Source organism: Podarcis tiliguerta (genome assembly GCF_965153285.1).
Source record: "Podarcis tiliguerta genome assembly, chromosome: 4".
NCBI classification, from domain to species: domain Eukaryota; kingdom Metazoa; phylum Chordata; class Lepidosauria; order Squamata; family Lacertidae; genus Podarcis; species Podarcis tiliguerta.
The window spans coordinates 35,493,298-35,517,580 of NC_139537.1; the positions used below are offsets into that span (position 1 = coordinate 35,493,298).

The following is a 24,283-nucleotide window of genomic DNA, read 5'->3' on the forward strand; positions in this document are numbered from 1 at the left end:
AATCTGCATATTTCACCCTTTCAGTAAAGCACAGTAAAACATTAGATTCTGTTAATTGGGAAATTAGGTAATTAGATTCCGAGCAAGTCATTTGCAACACATAGAGCAGCGTTGGGAAGGCTGTGACCATTGAGTTGTAGGCAAAAAGCAGGAACAGTCATTTGCAATGCACAGTGCAACTTCCATTGTCTCCCGCTATTGGTTATGCTGACTGGGGCTGATGGAAGCTAAAGGCCAACAATTTGGGGAGCAGCAGTTTCCCCTGACGTAAAGACTCACAACAACCATAGCTTGAAAGCAAAAGGGACTTGATGGAACTTAATTAGCTACTCATTTTTTAATTACTGATTTTAAGTATCATTGATTTCAATGGTTCTGCTGTAAGTAAAACTTAAGTCCGGATCTAGCCGCATGCCACTGTAAATATCTCCCGTCTGGGTTTAGAAAACCCTATTAACTTTTTGTTGCCGATTGGTTTTAAGCAGTACGTCATTTTGGAAAATTCACAAGTACAATAATAGAGTGCTTAGAATCATGCTGTGGGATTACTTATATTCTGTGAAGATTTTCTTAATCCTATTAAATGTAGGGAACAGAATAGTGCCAGTTTTGGTTGGTTGCAAAATAGTAACAAGTCAACATTGCCTTTTCGTGTGATATTGTTTTGTATGCTACTTTGCAAGATTTTTTTTTTTTTTTTTTTTGCTTGAAGGTTTTTAGTATTATTTCAGAATGATTGGATACTTACAACAACTGCTGAATTAAGTAAAGGGAAGCACAGTGACAAGTCTATGGCATAGAATATTTTGTTTAAAAAATGTATATTAATTTTCATTTTTTAACACCACACATAAAACAATATGACTCAACGCATCAGTTACTATTATTTTAATATTATTTATACATTTGTATGCCACCCTTCATCCAAAGATCACAGGGTGGTTCACAACATCAAAATACAAAATGAGAACACATAATAAATAATAAAAACAAACCAATAACCCTTCCCAAGCCAACCACGTTGCTTTAAAGTATCAAATAAAATTCTTACAGGTCTCTGCAAAAAATCTTTCCACATATTACTATGAGATATCAGAAAGTTATAAACACATTCATCTTGATGCGTATAATCAAAAAACAGTTGTCACACATTATAAAAAAGATGGGGATTAGAATTCCCTTTGGTTGCACAAACCTGGCACATCAGCTTTTCAGCCAGGGCTATTATCCATGCTCTGGCGTACCATGCTTCAATGTTCAATCCCAAGACAGTACACCACCACATAGCTATTTCCATACACGCCGTCGTGAAGAGGAGGCAGTGACACATTAAATGTTCTTTATGAGCAACTGGTTGATTAGGCATGTCCTGAGTATTCTGAGTCAAGCAAGTTGAGGAGATGGTTGTAGGTCTGTTTGGTATAATACACCCAATTCTTTATTTAGCAAAAGCCAAAATGAGTGAACAGATTTGCAAAACCACCACATGTGCATGTAAGGTCCAGTGACAATATTGAGTCCATAGTTCATTAATCATTGGATTGCTTCACGTTGCACTCAGATCTGAAGCTCTCTTCCAGAAGCTTTTTTTCCGTTTCAAGCTAAACTGTGGTCTAGACATGTGCTAAGAAAATTTCATAGCATCTGACTGTTGATTCAACAAACAAGGTTCATCCACATCTTTGTCCTAAGTCAACAGTGTATGCTGAAAGAGAATCCAGGAATCTGGTTGTCAACTTGTGCCATTCAAGTGTTTTTTTTACTAGTGTTCCATGCAAGTGTTTTTTTTACTAGTGTTCCATGCACTGTATGAAGCATAATTTCAAGAAAAAGAGGCACACAGCCCAATCCAAACACTTTTTCTTGGAAGTAAGGATACATTCATAGGTTGCAGTTTCTAATGGTGGTAACATGTGACAGTCTGCTCTGTAGGGAACATGGAAACTTTCCACACAATTAGGGTGATTTGCATAATGGATAGCTCTCAGGTGTCACAGATGCCACCAGTTTTCACACGGCAGCTGTAACTTAAAAATAGACAGTTCCTATACAGGGTCAGACAACCTTTGGCTCTTAATGATGTTGGACTCCCATCTGTCAAGGCAGCATGGCCAATGGTCAAAGCTGGTGGGATTTGTAGTCCAGCAACATGTGGAAGGTCACAAGCTGCCCATCATTTTCAGCATCCTTTCTCCCCCCCCCCTTTTTTTTTACTGTGCCACAAACTGAACAAACACTGGTGTTAAGTCTGCTTACATAGAGGACCAGGGCTTCAAAAAAGTAGGGGCATGGCAAGTTCCCCTCTCTTCTACCTCAGCTTCATCCCCACGAAACTCCACATACCTGCTGTAGGTAGTTGTCAGCCATGAAAATTTAAATGGAACCTAAATGTACAGATTGAGTTTATCAGGGATGGCTCTCCAGATGTAGTTGGGCTGCACTGGCCAGGTTGATTGGCGTTGATGGGAGTTGGGAGTCCAGCAGCTTTGGCGGGGGCACATTGCTTCCCCATTCCTTTAGTATAATTATCGGATGCTAGAAATAAACAAGGCATGGCATGCTGCTGTTCTTGTGCTCTGTTTGTCAGCTTCTCGGGGAGCATGTAACTGCCCAGTGCTAGAAAGAGAGGTGCAAGACTTGTCCAAGACCTCAGTCTGAGCACAAGTCAGAGGTGAATGCTGAGCTCAAAAAAACCCCACAATTGTTGCTGCAACATAACATCCAGATTACAAAAGACACACCGCTAACAAGTGACTTGCCCACAAACTGAGAGGTAAGGTCTAAAACCCAAGCATCAAACCCTGAAGATAAATCCCCCTTCAATTAATTTACTCCAAAATATTGAAATTCCACCCGGAGCCCCCAAATCAGTTCCTTTTGCATTATTGCACCAGTTCAACTGGCTAATACCCTGTTTCCCAAACATCTTGCGACTCAAACGTTTTGGCTCCCGAACGCAGCAAACCTGGAAGTGAGTGTTGCGGTTTGCGAACGTTTTTTGGAAGCCGAACGTCCGACGCGGTTTTCTCGACTTCCGATTGGCTGCAGGAAGCTCCTCGTCTTGGTTTTCGAACGGTTTCAGAAGTCAAATGGACTTCAGGAACGGATTCTGTTTGAGAACCAAGGTACCACTTTAGTGTGCTTCTTGTCCCAATTCAAGATGCTGTTTTCATCCTATGAAGTATGACTGGGACATACATACCAGCCCACACACGCTCGACATGCAAAGAGTGCTTCATTAGTAGGAGGGGAAGAGGGACACACACAGCTCGGTCCTGCTCCCCAGCATCTGTGCATTGAAACTGAATTTCTCACAAAGAGATCTATGCTCACTTAGAGCTTTCAACATGTAGGCTTCCAAGCAACCAGGTATTGTAATGTAATCTGAGTCCACCAGTGTCCTACAAGGAACTTCAGTGAGGGCTGCTGAGATGTAAAATTGTTGTGCCAAGCCTTGTGCTGAAGCTTCAGCAAACTCTCCCAGTGGCCTTCTTGAGAACAAAAATTACAGAATCCCCCCCAAGATGATGGCTCAACATTTTGTGTGCCTATTAAAGGATCTATAACAACGTGCCTCCACTATGATAAAATGAGTTTTCATGTTTGGGTGAAAAGTACTATGTTGCCTAACTTTTTGCGATTTACATTACTGCTAAATTTCTCATCCTTTTAATATTAACATGCACTTTCTTATTTTTGAAAAATGCAAAATAAAAATGAGGGCTATAGTTTAAGCACACAGTTTAAAAAGAAAAGTGTATGAGTTACATATAATTAGCATTTATGTGGTAATATCATGTTAACATGTCAAAAGGTTTTAATTAAAATTACATCGGCAATTAAATATATTATTCTAAAATGGTGGCATAAGGTAAAGGCAGCTCCTTAGCAACAGAAATATAAGAGTCTTTTTCATGTTTTTTTTTAATCTGGGAGTGAAAATGAACATTCTCATGCTCATGTATGAAAACAGCTTTCCATATTCACATTTTGCAACCTGCCTTCTCTAATCTGGGCCTTTTTTATACGCATTTGCGAGCTGACTATTTTTAAAAAATAAATTTACTGGTTTGGTTTTTTTGAAAATAACATCTCCCTTAACTTGGAAGTATACAGCATAAAAATACACAATCAGTAGGCTGAAGCATAGAATATGATTTAACCTAGAACAACCAAAAAAGTTGACTGCAAAGGTTAAAGATTGTTTTTCTTATTTATGCAATCAGTACAACAGTACCAGTTATCTGAAACGAGTCTTTCTGTCTCTAGCTAGTCATATTTTGTTGGTCAGCTGGGTTGGTCACCAAACCCAGTTAAGCCAATTTGTCCAAGACTTTCCAAAACCAGGGTATAACAAGTCTAACTGCTAATGACAGATATCCAGTAAGCGCTTTAAATGAGAGATCAGCATTCTGGCCCTGAAATATATTCAGTAAAATTAACCCAGCGGACTGAATGACTCGTTGACCAGTGGTATTAGGTAAAGGTATCTATGAAAACCCTGTCTTTTGAAAACCTGACACCTTAACGTAATACCACCATTTATGCTGCCATGTTTCCTTCATTTCACATCCTTGTGAACAAAATGGTTTAAGATAAAGTTGCATGTGTGCAAGATAAAGAGTTATGAAGCGCCATTTTTGCAATGTTTTTAGGACTGTTTATTTACTGGGCCATTTCTTCAGGCTCTCCTGTGTTAATATGTTTATATATAACACAAAAGATTTTTAACCCTGAAACACTGTGGGTAATATTTCCCCAGTGCCATGAAATTCAGTAGGGAACTGAGATACCTTGCTCCAAAGGAATAAATTATAACTTAGTGAAGAAAGTAATGAGCTGCTACCAAACTGTTTAAAGTCACCTGTGTATTGGGGAACTCGTGTAAATATGTTAGGGATGTCCAAATTAAAATACTTTTGATTGCGTATGAACAGCAGGTGCATTGAACTTTCACTGAAAAGTTATCCAGTTTTTGAGGAACACAATGATGACCTAAAGTTATAGTTCTAACTTTAGCTTTAAGTATTTTTAAGGGTTTTTTTGGTTAGCTCTAGGCAAAAAATCCAGATCATACTATCAGATGCCATTATCAGATAAAGCAAAAAACCCTTCCACTCCCTAGCTAACTGAATCTTAAGCAAGAGCTTCTCTTATATTCCTGCTGCATACACCATCCTTCTGTCTCGTGTGACTAGTGGTGTGATTTGGTTAACTCTGGCTAGTGAATAAGCGGACAAGGAGGCTTTATTGTGAGAGATTAGCATAGAGGAAGTCAGAATGAGGAAGTTACTCAAGCAAAGGTAGAATACTTCTTTCCTTTGATGAGGTTCCTGCTTCATGCCAGCATATTAAATGGTAATACATCTTGCAAGGTTGCCTGCATTTCTAATTACAAGGTAAATGCATCCCAGATACCTGAAGATCTTTTTTAAAGCTCAGAGTGTTTTGTGAGTTGAACCGATACAGTGAGAAGTACGCACCACTGGATTCAATAGAACTTGCACTCAGGAAGCCATGTACAGAACTACAGTCATGCTGATCCCAATAAAATGTGTCTTATTCTATATATTTCTGCTCTTTCATAGCAAATCTGTATGATAGATCAGTGGTGGGCAACTGAATCTGGTTCTTCCAAATGGAACATTTTTCTGTCAACAGAGGAAGCATTTTTAAGGGACACTGGTTTGTGGGGAATGGCCTCATGGACCAAACTGGGATACATATTGGGCCTAATTAGTCCCAAGAGCTGAAGATTCCCCACCACTGTGAACACTTGAATTTCCTTTGGAGGTGTTGCTATGGGAGCTGTCACGATGAGCTTCTGGGTTTCAAAATTTACTACTACACCACTAAGTGCATCTTGAGACATCATAAAAAAGGAAGAAACATCTGTCACAATTCCATAGACTGCTAGTAGTAATCTGGTAAAACAAATGTGTGCATTCTCCTACCTATTTTGTACTTGGCTGCTCATGCAGATGTTCCACTAAAATCTACAGAGCTTATTCATTCATAACGTAGTAGGACTGCATCTGTCAACATCCTTTGGGTAGCGTATTATCTATTGGGGATTGAGATTAATAATTCAGTAGTAAAATTTGAAAAAGTGTGTTCAATAGCATATTTGTTTTTTGTGGGAACATTTTATTTATTTCTGCTAGGTCACAGTAATGAAAGGCAGCAATAGGAATAAAGATCATTCAACAGACGGAGAGGGTACTGGGAAACGACCAAAGAGAAAGTGTCTTCAGTGGCATCCACTACTTGCAAAGAAAATCCTTGACTTTTCAGAAGAAGAGGAGGAGGAAGAGGACGAAGAAGATATTGATAAGGTGAAGCTATGTTGTCAAAAAGTAGAGCTTTAGTATGATATACGTTGGAGATTTGTTGCCTGTGCAAGCCTTCTAAAACCCATTTGGAAATCAAATTCATGGGTTTATTTTAAATATCACTCAGCCTGACTATCGTGGTTTGCCCCCATTCATATTGAGTAATATCTAAAAAGAGTGTCTTTTCCAAATGTTAGACGAGCCCCACAGTGTATCATGACCCTAGGTCCATGTAGTCTAGCATCTTTTTCCCAACCCTGTGTGCCCACAGAGTAGCTCATGAACGAAACAACTCTATCCCATTTAGCCATCCAGAAGTTGGTATGCAGATACATAGGTCTTCTGAATACAGAGATTTTGAGCTATCATGGCTAATAGCTGCGGATAGGACTATTGTCCATGAATTTGTTTAATCATTTAGTAGCCATTGTCACATTCAGCAAATTCCAAAAGTTAATTATTTTTTGTGGAAATTATCATAAATTACATTATTTTTCATAATGATTCCTTTTTTAAAAAAAAAATCCCACCCAAGGCAACTTAATAAGCTTTAAAATAATTAACTTTAAAATAAAACCATTTAATACCCTATATTTAAAACACATTGGGGTAGTAAATATCCCTTTTGCCCATCCACTAAAACAAGTGGGCATGCTTCCATCAACAAAATTGTTCAGTGCAACAATTTAAAGCACAAACCAGTGCAGAACCTTAAAACCATTCAGATCACTAAAGCATTTTAAACAGGAAGACTTTATCTACCTAGTTAAAGGTAAAGGGACCCCTGACCATTAGGTCCAGTTGTGGCCGACTCTGGGGTTGCGGCGCTCATCTCACTTTATTGGCCGAGGGAGCCGGCGTACAGCTTCCGGGTCATGTGGCCAGCATGACTAAGCCACTTCTGGCGAACCAGAGCAGCGCACGGAAACGCCGTTTACCTTCCCACCGGAGCGGTACCTATTTATCTACTTGCACTTTGACGTGCTTTCGAACTGCTAGGTTGGCAGGAGCTGGGACTGAGCAATGGGAGCTCACCCCATCGCGGGGATTCGAACTGCCGACCTTCTGATCGGCAAGTCCTAGGCTCTGTGGTTTAACCCACAGCGCCACCCGTGCTCCTATCTACCTGGTTAGAAGGCCATTAATGAGGGGGCAAGACAAGCCTGCCTTGGGAGGACGTTCCATAGTCTGGGCACAGCAAGATAGATTTCTGTCGAACCTCACTTCAGTCCCTGAGTGGAATCTGTCCTTCATCCCACAAAGTGTAAATGCAAAGCTAATGTAATATTATTTGCTCAGACATTCTGCTGAATTGATTGCTTCACTGCAGGGGATTTGCAGGTTTTTAACACAGAATATTAAGTTAGATGTTGGAGCGAATATCTAATAGACACGAGAAAGATCCATTACATCTGTAGAATTTTTATTTGTAAAATAGGTCCATCTTCTTGGTGCTGATGGTCTTGAGCACGATGCTGACGAAACAGAAGATGAGGAATCTTCAGAGCAACGAGCTCGCAGGCCGATGAATGCATTCCTTCTGTTCTGCAAACGCCACCGTTCCCTTGTGCGGCAAGAACACCCCCGTCTGGACAACCGTGGTGCTACCAAGATCCTGGCAGATTGGTGGTCTGTTCTAGACCCTAAAGAAAAGCAGAAATACACCGACATGGCCAAGGAGGTACCCAGTGACATTATTGTGCCGCATGTTTAAATGGTGAACATTTGAAAAACAGCATCATGGTTAAAATCCCTTCCTCCCCTAGTCTGTGTCAGGTTTTGCAAGGGAGAGGATTAAATAAGAATTCAAGAAGGAAAGGAGCTTCGTGACCAAGCTAAACAGTTCAGTTTATACATTTCATACAGTGTTTTTTATATTGTGTTACTCTGACCTGAACTACCTGATTCAAAAAAGCAGGATTACTAAATTTTTACTAAATATACAATTTTTTTTATCTGGATACCCTCCATTACAGAGGCCTGTTCCCATTTTAAAACCCAAAAGGTGTTCCAGCAAATATGTTATAACTGGTTTCTTAAAAGCAAGAGAAATACCTGTTTTACTTTCTAATATTTCCCTTTCCAAATTACTGCTACTGAAACAGACCCAAAGGGTAGATTTATTTTAATTAAGGGTTTTCTTGACGACTAGCTATTTGCTGGTGATATGCTTTGAATTCTAATCAGGCTTATTTTATTAAAAAAGAAAAATACCTTGCAACAACTTGAGACGTTAGAAGAGCATACTTTTTTTAACTAAAGCCGATTTTAACTATTTAATTTATCAATAATTTGATAACCTAGACTACCATAACACCTGATTTGGCTCTCTAAACACTAACGCTCATTGGCTACATTCAAATGAAGGGAAACTATTGCATATCAACCTAAGCAAGTTGTGCTTCCTTTTTCTGGTTAATTAGCTATAACTTTTGATAGAATACAGATAATTGAACTATCTTTGTTGCATTACATTCTTCATTAAATTTTCTTTCCACTGATATATAATTTCATGGTATTACTCCAATAAAAGTGGAGTTGTGAGCCATCAAACCTCAGAAATACACTTCTTCCAAAAGGTTTTCACAATTTTGGCCACTAGTTACCTTCACTGTCAGAGGCAGTATGTCTCTGAATGCGAGTTTATGGGAATCACAGGTTGAGATTGTGCTGTGGCTTTCAAGTCTCGCTTTCGGGCTTCACTGCTGTGAAACAAATGCTCGAACTCCAGTAAGGAATGATCTCCCTGCAGAATTTATAAAACTCGTATTTATAAAATAATGTTCTGCTGCGAGGAATCTCTCCTAAATTAATCTATAAAGGTAGCAGATAAGATCCAAAATACAGCATGCCGTGATAAATAAGAAGTCTTTCACCATGCAACTGAAGTTCGATTCAGGGAAAGCTTCTTGGGGACAGTGTATCATACCTGGTGTGATACAATCAAAAGCCCTCTTTATATTTATTCCGAATCACCCCATAGTGGATAATGTCTTTAGATATTCTTCTTTATTGATTCAGAATAATAAAAATAGTTTTCATTTGGTTTTTTTCAATACTGAAATTAGGGACTTATTATTTCAACTGGCAGTAAAAAACAACAACAGTAATAATAATGGAATCCAGTAGTGATCTGGAAAATTGGAGAGTTGACTTTATAGGACAAAAATGTCTTTTGGGATTTTTAACTTCCCCTTGAACCTTTGTCAGTGGGGAAGAAGAACAACTGCATAACACTCCTGTGAAAAGTGACAATTAGAAACTTCTAACAATAGTGTGTTGAAAACTGCTATGCCTGTGGCGATATGATTCACACAAACCCTCCCTCCCAGGCTTGGTTCTGAAAGCAAGTCTCACATTTCTCTATTGAAAAGGAACAATATAGCCAAGTGTGTTCAGCTCAGTAACATTCATTCCAAGAATGTGTATGAGACGTGCAATTAAGCATATAATTTTTATTCTTTCTGTAGTTTAGCTGTGCAATAGCAGTAATTATGAACAAAAACTTGCCACTGGGTCCTCTTAACAATTTTTTCCTGGTAAAGCATTGATGAAAATACATACAGGAGAGAGAGGGTTTTCTTTTTAATTGCATTTTAAAAATTGTAGTTATAATTTGGCTTCATTATGAACACTGTCCAGCTTAGAGCGGTGGCCATACAATGTGTCTCTTGGAGCTAGCCCTCAGGTTCAACAAGGCTAAAAAAAAAAAGATCTTGGAGCAAGCCCAAACTTCAAATCTGGTTTACATCCAGCTCTCTATATTGCGACCATTTTTTTTAGTATGGGCAAATGATACAAATATTTATACCTTGTAAGAATAATTAGGGAAACCTAACAATTTCAATTTCATTAGCTGAATGATCTGAAATGCAGGAGCACAAAAAGGCTTAAGTTGTTCTTTTACCCAAAATATATTGGATAGGGCTCAGTGCTTCCAACTCAGGCTAGACATACTGTAAATGCAATAGGCTATCTTTGTGATCAGGGACGTGAGTGGCGCTGTGGGTTAAACCACTGAGCCTCTTGGGCTTGCTGATCAGAAAGTTGGCGGTTCAAATCCCCGCGACGGGGTGAGCTCCCGTTGCTCGGTCCCTGCTCCTGCCAACCTAGCAGTTCGAAAGCACGTCAAAGTGCAAGTAGATAAATAGGTACTGCTCCGGCGGGAAGGTAAACGGCGTTTCTGTGCACTGCTCTGCTTCGCCAGAAGCGGCTTAGTCATGCTGGCCACATGACCCGGAAGCTGTACGCCATCCACGACTGGACCTAATGGTCAGGGGTCCCTTTACCTTTACCTATCTTTGTGATCACGTAGCACAACATTGAGAAACCTTAATCAGGATCATAAGAAGAGCCTGCTGGATCAGGCCAGTGGCCCACCTAATTCAGCAACCTGTACTCACAGTAGTCAAGAGCTGTGGGAAACTTACAAGCAGGACCCGAGAACAAGAGGAATCTTCCCTCTAAACCACCCCTCTTCAATTAAAATTTGTTAGTCTTGGTCATATTTCCTGGTCATATTACCAAGATTTCCTATTCTTCAGGTTGAGACCAAATTTTTCAGTTATTTGTTAAGAAATGAACATTCTTTTTTAAAAATTGGTTGGTATAGTGCAGGTGGTTGAGAAAAATAGTTGAGCCATTGATGCTTTGAGAAATGTTTTTATGGAGTAGCTTGGCAATCTGAGATCATCCATAAACTCATATTTTATAATACAGGTTTTATAGCTTTTCTGATGACAAACATAAGCAATGAATGCAACCCTGTGCACATTTATATGGGAGTAAGCCCCATTTGACTTGAATCAAAGTAAACATTCAAATTGTTGTATATTGCATATCCTAAAACCAGTACTTTGTAAACCACTTAGAAGGTTTTTTGTTTTGTTTTTACAATTGCCATATTTTTCGCTCCATAAGACACACCTAGTTTTTAAGAAGAGGAAAGCAAGAAAAAAAATACAGAGTGCGCAAGGGAGAATATCCCCCTCCGCGCTGGCTCGTGGCTGCTCTCATGCAAGTCACAGAGCCCCTCGGATGAAGGGAACTCTAAATAATGTGTTCTAAAGCTCTCTTCCCCCGCCTCGCCTTTCCGCACCTGCTTGTGCAGGCTCCACCATTTGGACACTTGCACGGGTGGTGTGCCATGCCCCCGCCACTCCGGGAACCAAAGCCCCCAGCTCCGCCACTGCCAGGGACCACACATTCGCTCCATAAGACGCACAGACATTTCCCCTTACTTTTTAGGAGGAAAACAGTGTGTCTTATGGAGCGAAAAATACGGTAAGTGGTGTATAAATGTTATGAAATAAATAATTAAGAATACTAAGTCGTTACATTTCCCCAAGGCTTTCTACAAAACTGTGCTGTCCCTTGACGCAATTTTTTCCCTTTCCTCTTCATAGTACAAGGATGCATTTATGAAAGCAAACCCTGGCTACAAGTGGTGCCCGCCTACAAATAAACCTGTGAAAACCCAGTCATCTACTGTTACTAACCGGAAAAAGCTGTGGGCTTTCCCATCAGAACCTGCAAAAGATTTGCCAAGTCCGAAAAAGTTAGTGAAGACAGAAGAAATGCCTCAGCTGAATTTCGCTATGGCAGGTTCGTTCGATATCTCTGTTGACATCAAGCCCCAAGTCTCTGGCCTACAGTACGTGGCTGAATCAGGCCTAGAAGTCAGAGGTTTCACCAAGATTGTACTGTATTTCATTAGAGTCAATGGGAATATTTGTTTTATTGTAATCATGTACAGTGGAACCTCGGTTTTCGATCATCTCGGAAGCTGGACAATTCGGAACCCAAACACTGAAAACCCAGAAGTAATTGCTTCCGTTTTCGAATGCACCTCGGAAGTCGTTTTTTTCAATGGAATTTGCCAACTACCCATTGATCCTTGGTTTTCGAATGATTCGGATGTCTTCCAGAACAGATTACGTTCAAAAACACGAGGTTCCACTGTGTTATTAAAATGGGTTGATTCCCTCAATCATTTTGTAATAGGATGCTATAGGGTTGTAGATATCCTTGAAGCTGTTACTCTTTTGTAAAACATGCCTTCTATATATTTTAATAAGTTATAAGATACATAGTCAGTGGAACACCTCATTCCAGTAATGACTGCAACATTTGATCCCTGTCGCATTTTCCTGCATGATCATAGATGGATCATATTGCTGCAACTCTTCCTACATAGGGCACTTTTAAGCTACTTAAATCAGCTTAAGACAGATGTTTTGAGCAAAAAATTATACATGAGACATTTCTTGTGTCTTTAATAAAGTAATTTCCAAACACTGAAAATACGTTTAACTTCCAATAGCTGCATAAGTAGCGGCACTAGGCACAAATCATGTTTTGCTTCGTTGCTAATAGTTCTCTATATCGAATGGAAGTGAAAGACTCATGATGTGTCTGACCAAATACAAGTTATAATCCTTTTGAAAGCACAGTCCATTGTGATTGGAGGGAAGGTGTATTTTTGAGTGGCAGGATCTAAAGATACAAGTTGCAGGTGATGGTGTACAAGACTCTGCTTCAGCAGAGGGAGCAGGGGTTGAGCAATGCCTTTTTCAGGCATTCTGTCTTAATTTCATGGGGCTAGAAAGTGGAGCCATATGCCCACTATGACATTCCCACCAGCCCTTTCCTCCTCCTCCGCATTGGCGGAGACATCTGAGGGAAGAATGCTAATTGCATGGGGTTCTAAACAGGGAAACCTATATGAGTTTTCATTGAGTCCTATTGTCAAACTTCCCTTCCCAACATGGGAGAGAGAGAGACTTGAGTGTGATCCCATGCAATCCCATGTTGCTTCACATAGAAATCATAGAATTGTAGAGCTGGGAGGAACCACTTGGGTTATCTAGTCCAACCCCCTGCAATGCAGGACTCTTTTGCCCAATATGAAGCTCAGACCCACAACTCTTGAGATTAAGAGTTTCATGCTGTACCAACTGGCAGTTGTATGCAGGAGGGTGCCTGAAGTTTCTTGTGTATATTGTCTGCACTTTGTTGTAACACTTAAAAGTTACCAGCACTAGACTGAGATTTTATGAAAAGAGTGACTTTATGAATAGCTTATCATGATATTATCAAGACTTCCTTCCCACTCCATTTTTAAAAAAGATATATATGGGGGGGGGGGGTTGATTCCTTTTAAGTAGTCTTTGTTAAAAGATGTAATCTTTATAGTTCCTTTCAGTGCTGTGGCCCAGTATGTTTAAGACCTGCTCAAGCTGGCTCCAAAATAAAACATTTTTATCAATATATTTTTATTCTCTGATAGATCCTACACAAATGGGAGGCCTCAGTATGCTACTGTTAGCAGGAGAACATGCCTTGACTGCACAAGAGGTAAGCAGCTATCTTGTCTGCTTCATCCTTTCATTAATGCAATGCATGTTTGACAGATATGTATAGTAATGTAACTTCTGCTGACAACTATTTGATAGGTTTTGTATCTGCAGTCAGTGACACAGTTTTGCCATTCTGTAGCTATAGAACCTAATCATTTGTGCCAGTTGTACAATGTGAAATACTTTGGTGTCAAGTACAGTGGTACCTCCGGTTGCGGACAGGATCCTTTCCGGAGCTCCGGTTGGATTCTGACGTTTCCGCAACTGGAGGTGCCTGTTCTACGCGCACGGCGCGATAGAGCACTACTGTGCATACGTGCGCGGTGAAACTCAGAAATATACTTCTGGGTTTGCCGCGTGTGTATCCCGAAGGATATGTAACAAGAGGGGCTCGTAAGCAGAGGTACCACTGTATTGCAGAATCAAGTCCTTTATAGCTAAAGAGATTCTAGAAAAGAGGAACTATAATCAAGAGGACGTATCTTGAGTCAAGTCCCAGCCTTGAGAGCAAAATCCATTTACTTTGTATATTGTCTGATACATATTTGTCCTTCTGCCATTTATAATTTGAATACCATAGAGCAGTGATGGTGAACCTTTTAGAGATTGAGTGCCCAAACTGCTACTTAAAACCCACTTACTTATCGCAAAGTGCCAACACGGCAATTTAACCGTATATCTCATTTTTTCTGTGTGTTTCACATTTCTTCTTTATGACTGCTGTTGTAATAAATAATCCTTCATAAAAGTTACTGCATTAAATTATCTTTCTATTGATATATAATTTTGTAGTATAACTCAGTGCTTTTTTCAAAAAATAGGGGTACACTCAGTTTTACTCAAGAAAAATCACCACCGGGGGAAAAATAAATACAGTTCAAATTGGGGGAAATAAATACAGTGAAATTCATCTACCGTTAAATTCACAAAATGTTCAGAGGTATGTGTCCCTTTGCATCCCCACAGAAAAAAAGCACTGGTATTACTCCAGAACAAAGTGGTGTTATGAGCCATCAAACCTTGGAAATACAGAAAATTTCACAATTTTGGCCACTAGTGTACACTGGAGGCTGTACTAAGAGCCACCCTCTCCCAATCTTTAATATAAGATAATAATGATTGTCTGCGTGCGCACATACAAATATATATAAATAAATAAACCCAGCCAGATGGGTGGGGTATAAATTTATTATTATTATTATTATTATTATTATTTGCTATTTTTTTGGCTGCCGTTTGATGGCTTACTCCATGGAATGAATTTTTCTGTTGGCTTCTGCAGGAAAGGCCAGAGAACATGTAAACCCAGCAGCCCCTTCTTATGTTGCTGTCTTGATATGCTTACTGACCTGGGAGTTAAGCCCTGCTGAACTCAAGGCAGCTTACTCCTGAGTAGGAAAAACAGACTGGCAGAAATCAATGCCTGCTCAGCCCCTCTTTCACTTGCCAGGCCCTGATGCCGCAGGCTTTGGACAGCACATGCAAGCCCCCCCCCCCCCCCCCGGCATGGAAGCTACAGCCCTGCTGGGGCGTTGGCGTGCGTGCCTACAGAGAGGGCTCTGAGTGCCCTCTCTGGTACTCATGCCATAGGTTTGCCACCACTGCCATAGACTATTTAGAATAACGTGACAGAATTTTTGGTAGTGTTATTTAAAATGCAAAAAGCATTTAAAAATATAGTTTACATGCTATTAGATCCCACTTTCCTAATCAACACAGGTAACTCAAAGCTACTTAAAATACCGTTGTAACAAATAATTTTAAATACATTATCTCAGTGATATTCATCATTATCAAACCTTTATTGGCATCACTTACAAACATTCAGAATAAATAAGCCAGTGCGATCTGTTCGCCATTTACTCAGTAATATTTACTTCACTACTGCTAAGGTGTTGTATCATTGCCTCCCATTTTACAAGTGCAGGTTGGGACATTGCCTACACAGCAGCACACTTGAGCTTAGAATCAGGAGTGTTGGGCTCACAGCTCATGAAGTTCACCGCTGTACCACTGCAGCTCAGTTTAAAGTAGCCATCTGCCTGTTTACATTTCACCAGCTTCGCAATACAAAATGTATTAAATCTGGCAGCTTTTAGCACATACATGTTGAATTTCTGTAAGAAGTAAAATGTGATTTTGTAATGGTAGTAGCAAAAGAGTATCATGGTTCAATATAAACACAATAACATTTTGTAGCGTCTTGTGCTTCAATCAATCAATCATTTATTTATTTATTTGTATGCCATGTTTCCAAAGTTAAAACATGTTCTAGGTGGCTTACAATGTATTTTAGAAACTACAGCACTACAAAAATAACAAAAGTAGTCATAAATAAAACATCAAAAAGTACACAGAGGGAACAATTCCCACATAAATCATGAGAACAAAATAAAGATACAAAAAGACGACAGCAACAGCCCCCATAAACAACAAACCCCTGTAAACAATGCCCCAGCCCAAGATTCTGTTCAGCAGATTCAGCTTTTACAGCTGGAGTCAACCAGCCCTTGCCTCTCAGGCCAGGTGGGAAAAGGCCTACAAGGCAGGGAGCAGATCTTCCAGGGCTCAAAGCCAAGATGAGGATGATGATAATTTATTTATACCCCGCCCATCTGGCTGGGTTTCTCCAGCCACTCTGGGCGGCTTCCAACGAAATATTAAAATACAATAGTCTGTTAAACATTAAAAGCTTCCCTAAACAGGGCTAGCTTAAGATGTCTTCTAAAAGTCTGGAAGTTGTTTTTCTCTTTGACATCTGGTGGGAGGGTGTTCCACAGGGCGGGTGCCACTACCGAAAAGGCCGTCTGCCTGGTTCCCTGTAACTTGGCTTCTCGCAGTGAAGGAACCACCAGAAGGCCCTTGGCACTGGACCTCAGTGTCCGGGAAGAACAATGGGGGGTGGAGACGCTCCTTCAGGTATACTGGACCGAGGCCATTTAGGGCTTTAAAGATCAACACCAACAATTTGAATTGTGCTCGGAAACATACTGGGAGCCAACGTAGGTCTTTCAAGACCGGTGTTATGTGGTCTCGGCGGCCGCTCCCAGATGGTCTCTTAAGCAACTTTTTATGGAATACAGGCCACTTAATCAGATGAAAATTATGTGAATAACTTGCTGGTCTGTGGGGACAGGGGAACATTTGCAAACCTAAGATTTAACTTGAAACATTTTACATGTAGCTTATATAGCCTGTCCTTCATTTATACAAATACCAGGTACAGAGTATAAACCAAAGAAACCAGAACAGTAAGCCATTCTGAACAAATAAAGACTGCTAAAAACAGCATAATAAGCGAATCAGCAGCTTAAAATGCCTGGGCAAATAAATAAGTGTTAACCTAGTGCTGGAACAATGACCACATCAGCCAGGCAGACTTCTGAGTGGAGGGCAGTTGTGGCAGCTTATGTAGCCATAATGCCATGAGTAGGAAGTAACATGGTGCTTGTTAAGCCCTTGTTTGCAAGCCTGGTGTGTCTACCAGCCATTCTGACAAATTTCTTATGAGAAATCCACTTTCACAGCAACTTCACAGCTCCTTCCCAAAACATTCTGGGCAGACATTTGGCTGGCAAGTGAAGCATGCAGTGGTAAAAAAAAAACCAAACATTTTCATTTTCTTCAAAGAATAATCAGGCAGACATTAAGGAGGCAGTGTGTGTTTGAGTGTTAAAAGCAGACAGAAGGCCATGTTTGCTATCCTTTCTTTGCATTTAATAATACATGGGCAAGTATTATTCTGATACATTGACTTCGTATTTCTTAACGCTTAATCTGATTGCATTAATGATATTCATCTTCTCAAGAGTTGTATTAACAGTTGTTAACTACGCTGAATTTTTAGGAATCTCTTATTGCCTCATGATGTGAGTGTGAATGCGTTATATCGTGTCCCAGCCACGAAAATGGAATGTAGAATCAGTGCTGGTGTTTGCACACTTGTTAAGTGTCAACTATGCCATTATACTCTTAGAACAGATTATATTACATGATTTTATAGGGCATTTCTGTATTTAGCTCATCACAATCTAATTTTTCCCTTAATGAATGGATGGACAAATGAAAGGTGATCTCTTATGTGCATTTCTTACATGATTCCTCCCTTCAGTCTTTAGCACTTTCCATTTTTCTGCATACCACACCAGTGGCTGCTTTGTGCTGGCAATGCTTCTGAAAAGGCAAATGGCGACTCATTTGCATATGTACCTGCCTCCATGCAGGGAAGCATTTAATGCCCATCCTTCCCATTTCTGATCTCTTTTTCATTTTAAATTCTGCGGCTCTTTCCATGCTCCTTATTTTACACGTATTTCTCTATCCCTTATCTTTTCTAAAATTGGCTTCTGATTCCCTAAAGCATTCTGTTTAAATTTCTTTTGGCTCACAGTGCTTTTGTACACTTTCTCCTCCTTAACTTTTCAGTTCTTTCTTTCTCTTTGCTCCTTCTTTTCCCGTTATGTACTTCTAATCAAACCCAAAACCTGACTATTACTTTTCATTGTTGCTTTTATCTGTTGTTATTCTACAGCTCTGGAATGCACTGGCTACATGGAATGCGCTCCCTATCAATATTCAAGCAGCTCTGCCAATTCTGGTTCTTAAACAGCTTCTAAAGAGCAATCTGTGCTCTGAGGCTTTTCCTTGCTCATTAATCCTTCCAGGTTTCCCTTCCTCTTGTGACCATTTCCACCCCCTCCACTTTTTTTGTCTGATACATTGTAAGCCTCCAGGCAGGGTTTGTCATTACTTTTATCTCTCCTATGCCATTTTGATTTGAAAGTGCTTTAGAAATAATAATATATGCGCACACCACTTAGCAGTAAAAGCCTGCAACTCACAGGCAGGCCCCTTTCTAATTGACACACGAAGCAGAATGTAGTCCCTAAAGTTTCCCCCCCAATAATCTTTGTTTCAGATTTCTTCAAGTACATGCCATTCTGATGCATCCAATTCTACTGAAGGATGTCTAAAGTCGCCGTTGTTTCAATTTGCTGAGGTGAGATTTTTCTAATTTCTGGTTGTTGTTTTTTTGTTTTTTTTAAATAAATAAATAAATAAAAAGAACACTAAAGGCTTTCAGATAAGCTCCAAAAATGCTTTAGTTAATTTATCATCCATTTGAGCAGTGGTCACATACATATTTACCTGAGGATTATGGGTGACTTCTGCATCTTTAATGGCACTTAAATATAGTTAATTAATTAAATGCTTTATATGATGCATTGCATTAGGTAGGCATTCTTGAGCAGAAGCAATAATTTCTTTCGTATATTTAGTAGAAAGCATCCTGAAGCCAAAAATGTGCCAGCTAAGGACGTATTTATTTAATTAGCAGCTATAATGGATGCCCTCTTCAAGCATCAGATCTTGACAGGCTCCATCAGGTGGCTGTTCAGGTTAAAGTGTGGAAACACTCTTTCAGTACTAAGTCAAGGTCAGGACCATCCATTAGCATATTAGATAGATAGATCGTGCCCCCGTATGTTATCAAATCCTATATTGTCAAATCCTAATCATCTTTCAGCATATAACCGAGGGCCCAAGTCGCAAATCCATTTTTTGATCATGCAAGCAGCCTTTAGCATCTCCCGATACATTCTCATTGGTGAAAGTAGTGTATGAACCAGGCATTCAGTTCTCATTCTTACAGAGCCGCTTCTCTTCAGGGAGGGGCAGGGTTGCGTGCAGGCCTCATGCTTTCCCGCCCTCACCGGGGGGCATGTCAAGACCTCTACTGTCAGCCAATCCGGCTGGCGGGGGGGGGGGGGTGGCTAGCCACATTTAAGTGGCTGCGCAGCTGGGAGCTCCTCCTCCTGCTCCTGGCTTCCACAGATCTCCCGCCCTTTCTTCTTGCGTTTATCACCTTGACCTTGCTATGGACTTGGGTTGGTCGCCTGTTGGAAGGGCCTGGTAGGAATTTTCCCACTTGGCAGATTGGCACCAGCCACTTGGTTTTCGCCTACCTCGTAGCAAATGGTCATAACTTTATAAGGTTTGGCGGTTAGGCATTGGAAAAGCTTGGTTTATGGGAGGGGAGGTTGTAGCCATCACCTACCCATCCCTTTTAAGTGTATTCCATTAAAGGAACCCAGGGGTCGTGGTTCCTGTCCGAAGCCCAGGTGGAGGCTAGGGCCATGGCACGACCTTTCCCATGACCCTGGGGGAGCACCGAGTTGATGTACATCAACAGGGCTCTCCCTACAGGTGCTTAACCGTTGTAAGACTTCCTGCATGGCGGGCAGGAGTCAGATATAGTCAGTTTGAGTCCAATGCCCAAAGCCAATACCACTCACATTCTGTAACCAATAAATGTTGTGGCCTTTTTTCAGCTCATTAACTTAAAATACTTGTGCCCATGTGTTTTTATTCACCAAGGGAGGGAGTGTGGGGCCTTGATGTGTAACAGTACCATTTTCAGCTGCTATGAGTACAGGACTTGTTACAGAGTAAATTATTTCCTACATATTAGACACAACCCAACGGACATTGGTCATGACTAGATCCCACTGAAATAAATAGAACTTGAATTCGTTGCACCAAAAACCCCACTCCTTTGTTTTTGATGTCTTTAGTTGTGGATAATTTTTTCTGGATGCTGCTCATTGCATCGGCCCATGAAAGTGGGTACCTGGTCAAGGAATGTGTGAACTGTGACCCTAAGGTGCTGGTGGAGCCCCATTAAAATGTTCAACCCAAGCACAATTATATAATTGCAATCTGAAACACAGTTACTAACGATTAAGCACCACTGAATATACCAACACCATGGGTGGCAACGCAAGAGGAGATGCAACAGGAGACCTGTGGAGACAATGTGAGCACCACTCAGCGATGTAGCAAGCAATGTACTATTCACAATTATGTAGCTTTTTCTCAGTAAGCTCAGTAAGAGATTAAGATGTGGCCGAAGAAGAGAATACAAACATCAAAGTATAGAAGGCCCATTTTTTTTACCCCCAAACATTATTTTAATTAGATGCCATTGTTTCTAATAGTTTTTTTCCTCAACTGATATCAGAAAACCAAGAATGTGTGGATAGTTGGCACAATCCCGCCGACATTAAGCACTTTTAAAACACCAATTATTTTCAGTGGGTGAGTTAAGTATGTAATTTTAAGCCCCGTTGATTTCAATTTGAATGTTAAGCATGTGTTTAAATCTTACCTGTTGAAATCAATGGAATGTAAAAGTGGTTGACTTTGACTGGATCGTGCTCATTATTGTCCTGAAAACAATCCAGAATATCATAGTATTCCAGATGACATTTTTGACCAGATAGTTAAGATTGCTGTTAACAGGTTTCCAGCCAGCACACTTGAACATCTCAGCGGTGAAAAATGAAGCCAGAATCATAAGGCTCTCATTTAAAACTTCCTTGTAAATAGGTTTCTTTGAAATCAGTGGGGTTTATTTCCAACTAAGTGAGTTCAAAATAATATTGCTTATTTTAGTCTGGAAATTCTGATTTTTTAATACAGTTCTTTCAGCATGGTACTGATCATTTTGGTGCTTTGTATGCAATTAGTGTGTCAGGTGAAATGCTTAATTTGCGTCTGTCAATGCAAGGGATCAAAGCCTTTGGCTTAGCTCCAAGCCGTGTGATACTTTATTTAATATTACCATTGTGACTTTTCATTGTTTTCTTTTGTTGCTCTGATTATGGCAGAGGTTTCCCTATGAAAATGATGCTTGTATTTTTCATAGTTTGTCATTTACAATCCATTAGAAAAGTAACTTATTCATACCACTTTGTGTCCTGAAGAGCAACAAGTTTTGCCATTTCTGCAGAACATGAAAATCAGATTTGGCTTAAACAGGGTGTTCTAATGGCTTTTTTTTTTAATGTGCCCCCCCTCCCAGATTTCTTCAAGTCCATCACAACCAGATGCCCCTGCAGATTCAAAAGAAAGTGAGGAATCAACACTATTTCAGTTTTCAGAGGTATGACAAATCTGACTTTTAAAAAAATAGAAATACAGTGTGATAAAGCAAGATAGCTTCAAATGTTGCCGTCCTTCTGAAGTACACAATTGAAGCATATAACAAATAGTTTCTCCAGCAGTTTTAATTTTTATAATGTACTAGATACAATTGATATGTGGAAGTACATAGCAGTGCCTCCTTCAAGGAAGTAGGATTTTCCCCACAGAATTAGGCTGGAGACTTTCTGCATGCAGTCATCCTGGGACAACAAGAATGAGCCCAACAAGGGGCTGCGTTCACACATTATGGTAAACCATAGTTAATGTTATACTGGGAACTGTAAGTTGGCTCCTACTTGGCTCCTCCATTGGCTCTGGTGGGTACAACAAACCATGATCCCTGGTTTATCGTTACATCTGAATTAGGGATTGTGGTTTGTTTTACTCCCCCAAAACCCAATCAGGAAGCCAGTGTTTGTTTTTGGATCATGGTTTGTTGCTCCCACTTGTTTTTAGGAGAGGAGAGGTTTTCCACCTTAGTATGACTTCTCATGAGACTGCTGTAGAGCTTCTTTCATTGCTAAGGCTCAGCTGGGAAAGAAATAAGGTAGTAGTAATAAAAAGAGTGTACACAGTGTGCTTTCCCTATTATTACTGAGTAACTTAAACTAGCAGTTATTTTTTGGGAGGAGGAGCACACTTGTCAGAAACTATGAATTCAGATAGACATGAGCCCCAGCACCTTTCAATTAAGAAGATCCTTAACGTAAAGGAGGTGGTGGGAAGGATCAAAATACTTCAGTAAAATACAAGATTCTTCTTCTCACAGGTCCCTTCAAGTCTCTATCCTACCTTCAAAATGCTGCCTGTGTTCTAACCCCCCACCCAAAAAAGCGCCTTCACACCAATCTGTTTATTGGGATAAATAGGTCTAAATCAGTATAAGGCAACTGCTTTGATTGTGAGGGAAGGCATCATACCTATATCATTCTCATCCCTTTTCTTAATTGCAACAATTAGTATTTCTAAAGTCCTTAAGTTTCTTGACCAAAGGATCAGTGGTTTTGCTTGGTTGTGAAGGGGGAGGTTCTATGGCAGTGATGGGGAGCCTCCCACAATCCCAATTAGATCCTACATGTCATGTTCTGGTGTGATGCTGGATTTCATGGAGGAAGAGGCAAGGCATGACAAGCCAAGGCCCCTTTGTGACTAACTAGATTCTTAAAGCCCCTGATCTAGAGACAGGCAATCCTTTGTTCCCTAGCCTACTGCCTTACGTGCTTCCTGCACTGCTTGAGATCCTGGGGAAGGCATTTCGTTACTCCACCTCAATGAAAGGTTCCTATGAAGGTTCCGACTCTGGCCCTGTTGATACAGGAGGTTCTTCCTGATTTCTCATGTTCTCAGGCTTGGTTGTTTCCTGATCTCTATCAGCAGACTCAGAGCCCTGCACCTGGTCTGGCTCCTTAGCTGGCAAATCTTCTGCCTCTGACGCAGGAGTCTTGATTGCTGCCAGCCTCTGGGGTCATGACACTAAAGGCCTCTGGATTTGGCCCACGAAGCTGTTTGGGGCAAACTATGCAACCTTTCCCATAGTTCAGTCTGCAGCTGCAGAGTGACGATTGACAGGAGCAGCTTTGGAAACACCTGGAATATGACATCAAGCGATTGATAGGGGAGCAGCCCTGGCCACCTGTCAAAATGGCCATGGAGAGTTGGCCATAGAAATGGCTCCCCATCCCTGTTATTTGGGTTGGAAAGGAGTCTTCCTTGTAGGGTGTCATTCATCCTTTGCACAGACTTGAGCTTCTGTACCGTACAGCCTTGTAGCTGCACCTCTCGTTAGCCAAGCCTACATCATCGTTAAACCAAAGGAACAGTATACTGAAATCGCTGCCTGTGATTTTCATCCCCCTTAGCTTGACTATATAATGTAGCTATTCAAGGCACAAAACTAAAATATCTTAAGTTTAAATAAAAAATCAGTTCTGGGATGAATTTGCTTCTGAATAGCAATATCCCAGGAAATGATAAAGTAACCTCTCATAGCCTCAGATGTCTGTCAATGCCTATGAATTCTGCTAGAGAGCACTTCTCTCGTCATCGCCAGGAACTGCTGCAGCAGAGGCAGTGAAAGAAGCTTCAGCTATACGTACATTTCTCTTCTTTGTGTTACGATCATGAATTTAGTAGGCTGCGAAGATATGTAGCACACAGTTTGGTGGCTTACTATGAAGTTTGGTGCTAGTGCAGTGTTGCTTTTTTTCTTAAAAAAAAAAGTTTAGGGGTACTCTCATTTTCCTACTCATATTGAAATGCTGCAGCTCAATGAGGCCAAACTTAAATTCAAAAAATGTTTAAGGGTTTGCGTACCCCCAGGAGAAAAGCACTGGGTGTATGTAACTTACACAAGATGTGGCACTAGAGCAGCACTGCCACAAACCGTTCTGCTGACACCCACATCAAACTGTGCTCAGGGTTCCAACCCTTCATTTGAGGCCCCTACTCAACATTCAAGCATTGCTTCTCTCTGTTAATCACAGAGCACAAGATGGGGGTGATTCGAGTATTGCCACTTCTTCTTTGTGCTCCGTTCCCATGATGCTCCAGAAACATGGATATATAAGTGCTGGAGAAGGAGAATGAGGAACAGGATCATAGAATTGT

General features: G+C 40.5%; 1 protein-coding gene across 16 annotated transcripts in view; it reads left to right on the forward strand.

The window, feature by feature from the left end:
• BBX (BBX high mobility group box domain containing) overlaps window positions 1-24,283 on the forward strand; it is a 118,658-nt gene that overhangs the window by 68,063 nt on the left and 26,312 nt on the right. For 15 of the 16 annotated variants that reach the window (XM_083438341.1, XM_083438348.1, XM_083438355.1 and 12 more), the window contains 6 exons: window positions 6,165-6,335; window positions 7,771-8,013; window positions 11,738-11,936; window positions 13,621-13,688; window positions 18,609-18,689; window positions 21,555-21,635. In XM_083438341.1, coding sequence (XP_083294467.1) covers window positions 6,174-6,335; window positions 7,771-8,013; window positions 11,738-11,936; window positions 13,621-13,688; window positions 18,609-18,689; window positions 21,555-21,635 — 834 coding nt within the window. In that variant the 5' untranslated portion in view covers window positions 6,165-6,173. Of the gene's footprint in view, window positions 1-2,592; window positions 2,774-6,164; window positions 6,336-7,770; window positions 8,014-11,737; window positions 11,937-13,620; window positions 13,689-18,608; window positions 18,690-21,554; window positions 21,636-24,283 lie in introns of those variants that run through there. The other variant, XM_083438347.1, reaches the window with a different exon arrangement.